General features: G+C 41.4%; 1 protein-coding gene across 1 annotated transcript; it reads left to right on the forward strand.

Annotated features, from left to right (window-relative positions):
• The first annotated feature begins 1,510 nt into the window (after nucleotides 1-1,510).
• Nucleotides 1,511-9,039, forward strand: LOC148361815 (aly/REF export factor 2-like). The gene is made up of 6 exons (XM_088342601.1): nucleotides 1,511-1,830; nucleotides 6,067-6,222; nucleotides 6,297-6,444; nucleotides 6,532-6,598; nucleotides 8,417-8,609; nucleotides 8,718-9,039. Exons 1-6 carry the CDS (start codon nucleotides 1,645-1,647, stop codon nucleotides 8,730-8,732), a joined length of 765 nt encoding a protein of 254 aa, XP_088198727.1. The 5' UTR covers nucleotides 1,511-1,644; the 3' UTR covers nucleotides 8,733-9,039.
• The last annotated feature ends 449 nt before the right edge of the window (nucleotides 9,040-9,488 follow it).

A 9,488-nucleotide genomic window follows, 5' to 3' on the forward strand; every position in this document is an offset into this window, starting at 1 on the left:
GGCCCATCCCAGCCATCTCCGGGCAGTGGGCAGGGGACACCCTTAACCGGTTGCCAGCCAGTCGCAGGGCACACAGGGACAGACAATTCGCTCGCTCATTCACATCTATGGACAATTCGGACCGGCCAATTAATCTGACATGCATGTTTTGGAAACGTGGGAGGAAACCGGAGTGCCCGGAGGAAACCCACGCAAGCATGGGGAGAACATGCAAACTCTGCACAGGAAGGTTGGTAGCTGGATTTGAACCCATGACCTCAGAACTGTGCCGCACATACGCTAACCACCGCGCTGAATAAAAAATAATTAAAAATAAAAGCTTTAGCAGAGGAGATTAGACTACGTCAGATCCAACTACTAGGCTGGGTCTACTAAAGATGAGCGAATATCCATCACTGCTCACTGTCGGCCGGAGGGAGCATTTGGTTTGGATTTATTTTCAAAATCGTAACTTTTGATAAAAATGACCTAGAGTCTTGCTTCTTTTTTGGGCATACTAAGAAATGTATGGCGGGTCGGACCAAATCATCCTAAGGGCCTGGTAAAAACTATGCAAGTCATTCATCCATCCATCCATCCATCCATCCATTATCTGCACCGCATATCCTCAGTAGGGTCGCAAGGGTGCTGGAGCCCATCGCGGGGGTGCTGGAGCCCATCCCAGCTATCTTCGGCCAGTGGCCATGGGACACCCTGAACTAGTTGCCAGCCAGTCACAGGGCACACAAGGACAGACAATTCGCTTGCACATTCGCCCATAGGGACAATTAACCTGACATGCATGTTTTTGGAATGTGGGAGGAAAACGGAGAGCCCGTAGGAAACCCACGCAAGCACGGGGAGAACATGCAAACTCAATCTCCGATCTCATGACCTCGGCACTGTGCCGCACACGGGCTAACCACTAAGCCCCTATGCAAGTCAAGTCAAGTTTATTTGTATAGCCCTTAATCTCAAGGAGTGTCAAAGGGCTGCTCAGACCACAGATTATTGAAAATTATAGCACATTGACAACGGCGGTAATAATATACCTTTCCAGAGTAGAAAAAAATAGACTCTTGAAAGAAATAATTTGACTGCCGGTAATCATGACTTGTGCAGTCCTTTGAGACATTTTGTGATTAAGGGGGGGGGGGGGGGGGATTTTTTAAGGGTTATTGTTCTATCTTCTTTATTCATTATCCATTATCCGTTATCGATCAGTTCATAATACGCTACAAAGCTTAGGAGCCGGGACTCTTACTCTCAGCCAAAAGGCCAAGCTAAGGTCCTAGCATTAAAGCCTTGCTGCGACCATTGCGAATGCACCATGATAAGGGCTACAAATAAATACGACTTTCCACGGCCTCGTCTCGCTAGAAAAGCGAGTAGGCCCCTCTACTGGTCAAAAGAAAATAATGGTTACTGTATCAAAATCCTTTCACCTCGACGAACTGGTTTAAATAAAGGTTTACGTTTTTTTATGACGAGCCAACCAATAGAGAGCAATGCTCGCTGTCACGTGACTTCCGTCATATCCGTAAACTATTTACGCATATCCGCTAAACTCAACACGGCGCCACCAGAGGAAACTAACGAGTTACACTTGTCTGCTACCAACTTCTTTGTTCTCTGCCGGTCTCGGAAACAAAATCGAATTTCGCCATGGTCGACAAAATGAGCATGTCTCTAGACGATATAATCAAGCTAAACAACAAAGGAGGCCGTGGCAGAGATTCATCGCGCCCGCGTGAACGTTCAGGTTTTGCCGGTGGGTCCTCCCGGTCGGCGAGAAGTCGAGCCAATCACTTCGAGCGCGAAAAGGGCAACAGGCCTGCACCGTACACGAGGGTAAGAAGGACTTTATATTCCTTTTATTGTGCTACTGCTACTATAACGGAGATTGAATTGATAATAAATACCTTCAAAAAAGAAGAACCTTCTTTCTTTAGCGTAAATGTGCTCCCCGGTCAAATAAACCTTCGAGGTGCACGGGTGTCTAAAATCACTCTTGGGTAGACATTTGCTCAACAATTCATTGGTTTATTGTAAGAACTCCGTCGCCTGTTACACGTCATTCTTTCGTCACTCCTCATTGGATTACCTACAGGGGCGTAGTTGTGGCCATAATGTAGACCAGGGGTGTCAAACTTATATTAGCTGAGGGCCACATGCTAGGAAAAAAAATGTCACGGGGGTAGAGGTAAGATTTATGGCCCGAGCCCGAACCCGAACCCGAACCCGAGGCAATTTCGGGCCGGGTCGGGCCCTGAAATGTCAGTCATACGGTCGGGTCGGGTCGGGTTCGGTCCTGCTTTTTTTTTTTTTTTTTTTTTTTTTTTTTTTTTTTTTTTTTAATTAATTAATAATGTGTTAAATGTTCATTAAAAATATATACTTAAACTATGTATGGATACTAGACCAAGGAATACTTGTTATAAAATAAATAATTTGGATAAAACGGAGAAGGAGCTGTAATCGCTATTTTTCCGACTCCTATGGAAATTCCTCCCCCCCTCCGATTTTAAATGAAAAAAACAACAATTTGTTTACACCGCGGGATCCAATGCAACCAGGGTTTCATTCACAATAAAAAAGACATTACGTACGGATATTATAGTAAATCAAATGAATATTATTTGTGTACAATTAGTTGTGGTTGCGGAAATCATAGCGTACAGTGACGTTGGTGACTTTTCCATCCGCGTTAAAAAAATGCATTTTGTAAAATACGATCGCGCTTTATTGTTTAAATAAACGCGATCTCCCAATGATTATAATTAGCTCGCTTTATTTTGTTTTAAAGCGTATTATATAGAATACGATCGCTTTTGTCGGAAGCGTACATTGACGTTGGTGACATTTTCATCCGCGTTAAAAAACGCAATTTGCAGAATAAAATCACGCTTTATTGTTTAAATAAACGCGTTATATAGACTAGGATCTCCCAATTATTATAATTAGCTCGCTTTATTGTTTTAATAAGCGTTTTATATAGAATACGATCAGGGGGGGGGGGGGGGGGGGGATTTGCATAGGAGTCGGCACAACACGTCAACATCCCCTCTCAATGAAAGTGCTGCGCTAAAATCTTAAAGGCGTACTACTACTGCTGCTGTGGATTATGGCCCAATGATCAAGTTGTCAAAATGACGGACGCCTTTAAATGTTTTCGCTACCTCAAAAAAAAAACCCGTCAATGACAGATTGTGGCTTAATGTAACATCTGCAGTGCAGACACAGAAATATAAAAGATGTAAATGTTTATACAGTTTTATTTAACTTAGGCCTAGATGTTGTAACAAAAGGCAGAGTTTAATTTGTTATCATAAATCACCCCTCCTTATAAATAAAATATGTAATTTCGGGCCCCCTCGGGCCGGGCCAGCAAATCCAGTTAATTAGTCGGGCCGGGTCCGGGTCGGGTTTAATACCCCCCGGGCCTGCGTCGGGTTCGGGTGCTTTTTTTGGGCCCGATCTTACCTCTACACGGGGGCCACCCTAGTACATTTAAGAGAGAGAGAGGGAGACGAAACGAAATATAAAGTTAGAGTGCGTGAGGGAGAGAGAAGGAAAGAGAAAGAAAAGCAGAGAGGTGTAGAGAGAGCATAATATAGGAAAGAAGAGAAAGAAACAAAGAAAAATTAGAAGTGAAGGGGAGAGAGTCAAAGAGAGATATAGAGAAAAAGAGTGAGTGTGTAAAAGTGAAAGAAATGGAAAGAGAACGTAAGAAAGATAAAAAAGAAGATAGGACTGAAATAATAAAAAAAGAGAAGAACAGAGAGAAAGACAAGGGGAGAGGAATAGAGCATTATATAGAATATATTATAATGTATAATATAGAAAGAAACCAAGAAAAAATAGAAGTGAGAGAGTCAGAGAGATGGAGAGAAAAAGAGTGAGTGTGAAAAAGGGAAAGCGAGAGAGTGAAAGAAATGGAAAGAGAAGGTAAGAAAGAGATAAAAAGAGAGAAAGAAAAAGAAGATAGAAGGACTGAAATAATAATAGAGAGAGCCCAAAAGAGATAGAGCTTTAGTTTCTTTACACGTCCCGTCTGGCTTTGGCGACACCTGGCGGACACATTTAAAACCGCAGCTCATTTTTCTCTCTCGCTTCTTTCAGTGATGTCTGGGGGGCCAGATCAAAACCCTAGGCGGACCTGATCCGGCCCACGGATGTAGATGTAGACTAATGGTGTAGTCTAGCCCTCTCCCACATTCCCATGCATGTTTTTCAAATCTAAACTGTTCCTAGATTGTGTTGGTCGTGCGACAGAGTAAGAAAACGTGTTTACGGGTATTTGTTCATTTCAAAAGTAATTCAGTTACCAAAAAGTGGCACATTACTCTGAAAATAACTCTCCAGTTACAAATTACCTTATATACTCTCATAGAACCCAACTACTTAACTCATTCAATGCCATAACGCAGTGGTCGGAAACCAATGGCTCACGAGCCATATATGGCTCTTATCATGAGTACATATGGCTCGGAGTCGGAATCGCACATTTATTTGATACATACAAAGCTGAGACAACACTGATTGCGTTTGCTCCATTATATGTGGGACTTAATTTTAACTGCAGTTTACAGTCAAGCTGTCACATCAACAAAGCCCGTGGCTGTATATCGCTAAGTAATCTTTTCTATGGAAGCTCATTAAACAATCTTAACAATGTTCAACTTTAAAATCTCAGATGCACCAGCAAAGCACCTAGAGCAGGGGTGGCGAAAAGGTTTGACACAAAGAGACGAAATTTTTCACAGTGAGAGTCAAAGAGCCACACCACGCACTGACCTGTATTAAACAGTCACACACAATTAAAAACGGATTATTTCCATTACACACTCCTCTCCCTACAATACAACAAGTATTAGTCAAGGAAAGTGTCCACCCTCAATGCACACAAAAAAAACTAAACATGACACAAGGCAAAGAGCCACAGTATATAGAAAATATGATGAGGCAAAGAGCCGCATTCTTATTGGCCAAGAGCCGCAAACGGCTCCAGAGCCACGTGTTTGCCACCCCTGACCTTGAGCAATTTGATTGGGTAAGTGGTAGAAATAGGGGTGATCTATAGACTCAGCGCTCACGAAACGCGATCGCCATAGTGACCGAAAGCATGTGATCACATGATTGATGGATGGGTGGGAGTTAAACTGTTTCAAAATAGCCACATAACAAAAAAAGAAAATATGTGCACCAACCTATGGAAGCAGTAATAATAATAATAATTGTATTTCAAAGCGCCTTTCAGGGCACCCAAGATCGCTGTACATACGAGTATGACAATAAACGAAGAGACAAACAAGTAATAAATAGCCATTAAACACATTATAGTTAAATGGGGTGGTGTGTGAGGCATATGGTCAAGAATAGGCAAGTCTGAAGAGATGAGTTTTGAGTCCAGATTTGAAGGTAGAAAGGGGAGATAAAGGAAGGAATATGATCTGAAGGTGCAGGATAGCGTGGCAATGTGAAGGAGGTCTGAGAGATAGGGAGGGCCAAGTTATAAGTGGCCATGTAGGTGTAGAGCAGGATTTTGTAGTCGATTCTATGGTAGATTGGAAGCCAGTGGAGTTGCTGAAGTACAGGGGTGATGTGATGGCGAGCGGGGGTTTTGGCCAATAATGCGTGCAGCAGAGTTATGGACTAGCTGAAGTTTATAGAGAGACTTTTGGGGTAAGCCGTAGAGGAGGGAATTGCAGTTATCGAGGCGTGAGGTGACAAGGCTATGGACGAGGATGGCTGTTGAGTGTGGGGTGAAGGAGGGGCTGAGACTGTTGATGGAGCGCAGGTGGAAGTAGGCTGACCGGGTGATTTTATTTATATAAGAGTTAAAGGAGGGTGAACCCTTCATATTTCTTGGCTTGTGCACATAAAGAGCAAGTTCTTATTCATAACTGGTTTCTTACAAAAGCCAAGTAATCTTGAGTGAAGTAGAAAAAATGGGGATTATATCAAATGCCTCATTTCCCCCTTTTCTTCTGATAATTCTTTGACAGGGACCACATTTTTCATGATCTTATAAAATCGCAGAATATATTTACGTACCGTTTAATGTGTCAATGTTTCCCTCCTTAGCCTCGAGAGTTGCCTGACAAATGGCAGCACGACATGTTTGAGGAGCACGACGGCGAAAGCAGAGGACAGAGCTCGGGAGCAGACAGAAGAGCAGACAATAGCGCTAAACTCTTAATTTCCAATCTAGATTTTGGAGTGTCTGACACAGACATAAAGGTAATTTTACGTCGCTTAAATTTGCAGTTTGTGTGAAAAATTGATGGTCACCGTCGCTTGACTTCCTCCAACAGGAGCTCTTTGAAGAATTTGGACCACTAAGGAAAGTAGCAGTTCACTATGACCGGTCAGGTCGGAGCAAGGGAAGTGGAGATATTTTCTTTGAAAATGCGCCGGATGCTATCAAAGCCATGAAGCACTATAATGGTGTCCCGCTTGATGGTAGGAATTTTCCTCTTTGCCTAGGATCCTAATTGGATTTTATTTCAAAATGTTCACGTCTCTCTTGTCACATTCTTATGCTTTGAGGTCGCCCAATGAAGATCACACAAGTTACGTCAGACTCTGAATCGATAGACAGACAATCAAGCCAGAAGTAAGTGATCCCACTGTCTTGATTCACTGGGAATTGGCATTTCCTGTTGCTCCGCATTGGAAGTAGGGCTGAAACTAACGGCTATTCAAATAGTCGATTAATCAGCGACAATTGCAGCAATTATTTGAATAATCAAATAATAGTTCTTTTTTTATTTAAATCAGCATGCAGTTCATTCAAGATTTAGAAAATGATAATACAATGAATCACAAAAATGGATACAATGAAAACTACTTTTTTCATTAAATACTACCAATTCATAAAAAAATAGATAAAATGATAGTCTGTAGTTTGCAGTGGTCTGTGCAGCCCTTTGAGACTCCCTGCGATTAAGGGCTATACAAATAAACTTTGCTTGAAATGCACCAAAACCAATTGCGCGCAGTGCTTGGTCAGTAAAGAAATAAGCTCGGTCCCTCGGTGTTTGCAGTTAATGGGGACCAAAACTACCTGGGAAACGGGAAAACCCATCAAGTAGCGTCACATCATTGCCTACAGATAGTATACGACTGTCAGAAAACAACATTTAGGAGAGCTACAAATAATAACACACAACTCTTAATAGCAGTTGAATGAATGTTTTTATTGTCATTATACAAAAGGCTTTGGCAAGATGCAGGGTCCGCAGTGGTGGCTTTGAATGTTTGTTACCCTAGCTGTTAGCAGTAGGTCGGACCAGCAGCACCACTCTTGCCTCCTTCCAGACGCAGCCTGGTTTGCTTCTGGAACCCGATAATAATCCACAAAGCACCCACTGGTGCACAATTTTGTCGTGCTCTTCTGTCTTTCCTCAGAGTCTAGTTTAATTGATGATTATTTTTTTTAACGAGCCGCTAAAAACTAGCGGTCGTTATGCTTCCCAGCTTGTTTACAATGGCAGCGCCCGCCCGCTGTTACACCAGCCTATCAGTCGCAAACATTGTCCCCATTGTCAGAACAAAATGCAGTATAGAAATGTCATCAATGACAATAATGATAAAATCAATTTAAAATTAAGGACTGAATCACCAAGAACCAAAGTGCGAAGTAGCGAGGGGTCTCTGTACATCAATAAAGCCCTGTTCATTTTAAGAGACGGTCAAATAAATAATAACTTCAAATCAATTAAACATTTTATCCCTGTAAACCAAGAACAGGATAATTATTAGCTTTAAAACAGTAAATACAAGTAATTGTGTAAAGTACACTTGGTGGTCAACCGCAAAGTCTAACAAAATAATGGAACTATTTTCAACAGTTTCATATCAAACGGTTTTATCGACTGACCTTTGACGTTTTCAACGTTTTTAAAAACTGACGTTTGTACTTTGGATTGCATGCATGTAATTTTAAACCCATGTGTCAGACACAGTCTGGCATTACACTCAAGCTCTCTCATAGCCAAATACATGCGTATATAATGTTAAATGCATGTCATCAAAACCGTATTGGCTTGAATGTTACTTGTTTCTTACTGAGGCCAGTTAGACTCCATTTTGTGCAACTGTCGGACATCCAACATGGTTACGCAAGGTCTGCTTTGCAAACTTTGCTAGTACTTTTATTGGCTGTATCCAGGCTAAAATGCTCCCAAACTTTAGAAGTGTTGGTACACGTATTTGATGTTGATATTGCCATCTCTGTATGTTTGTTTTACGGCGCATGTGCATCATCGGAGATGATGTTCGTGTAGAGATGCCTCACTCTGCTGGAAAGACGTGTCTATCGACAAGTCGACTCTGAATTCCATTGTTCTATTATCGATTTGTCTGTTTTTTTCGACGAAAGGCTGCAGCCCTAATTGGAATTTCTTTTGTTGCCTGCCCCTAATTCCGACAGAGGATTTGACAGGAGCAGACTCGGGCAGCCCACGGTTGAAAAGCGTGAAAGGAGCGAATGGAGGCAAGGTGGCGGCAGCAGTGGCAGCAGTGCCTCAAGGAACTGGGGAAGTGGACGAGGGAGAGGTCGAGGAAGCAGACGCCAGCTATCAGCTGAGGAGCTGGATGCTCAGCTGGATGCTTACAATGCAATGGTATGCTTTATGCGGTAGATTTTACTCGTGGTTTTTATCTGGATTCGTTGTTTCATTTGGACCAAGTCAGTAAACTAATTACATTTTATTCCTTCTCTTTTGTTACAGGCAAAAAGCAATTAGTGTGTTTGGAACGACGCATCCAAATCTTTTTTTTTTCACTCTTCAGAGATCGTGAAACTTTTATTTGTAAGCCATTTTCTGTATGGAACATGTGTTCCATTTTAAACATTTCTCAACTCCATTCTTATGTTGTATTGTTCTGACGAGAGACTAGCTGGTGCTCTGACTTTTTATTTCGTTGATTCATTTTGATATAATACTTTTAATGTTCTTTTTATGAAACTTTTTGTAGTTTCCGTCACTTGGTACTGAATAATCGATGTGTGAACATCCCAGGGATTTGTATATAAATACACAATCAAATTGATGCTATTGCGTTTGTGTCTGTTCATTTAAGTGGAAGGAATAATACTACATCTCATGTAAGTTTTTATGAATGACAGTAGACACGATACTTATAACAATACGAGGGAAAAAAAGCAATAATAATGCATACACATGGTTCGTACTGATCCTTAAAGTCTTAAAAGGCATTGAACTTATTCTAAAAATAAGGCCTTAATTGGCATAGAAATGTCTTAAATCCAATGTTCAAAAGTCTTAAAAATGTGAACACATGAATAAGATTCTAAGTAAAGAGATATAGTAACATTCATTGTCTTTGTGAAGACGGTGGCAACATCGCGTCTTCACAAAATCCTTAAAAATGCTTGAATTTCAATGTTGTGTTTTCAATGTCTGAAAAGTGCTCGATTTTTGGGTGAATTGCTTGTAAATGCTTAAATTTGTTTCCAAATCTCTCAGCAGTCTGACTTG

This window comes from Urocampus carinirostris, chromosome 8, assembly GCF_059441175.1.
Source record: "Urocampus carinirostris isolate Australia breed hairy pipefish chromosome 8, RoL_Ucar_1.0, whole genome shotgun sequence".
NCBI classification, from domain to species: domain Eukaryota; kingdom Metazoa; phylum Chordata; class Actinopteri; order Syngnathiformes; family Syngnathidae; genus Urocampus; species Urocampus carinirostris.

Excerpts from the sequence above, each read along its gene's own strand:
- LOC148361815 (XM_088342601.1), top strand. The coding sequence starts at position 1,645 with ATGGTCGACAAAATGAGCATGTCTCTAGACGATATAATCAAGCTAAAC. Across the intron at positions 6,223-6,296 it reads TGTCTGACACAGACATAAAG|GAGCTCTTTGAAGAATTTGG; the intron begins GTAATTTTACGT and ends TTCCTCCAACAG. Across the intron at positions 6,599-8,416 it reads GACAGACAATCAAGCCAGAA|AGGATTTGACAGGAGCAGAC; the intron begins GTAAGTGATCCC and ends TAATTCCGACAG.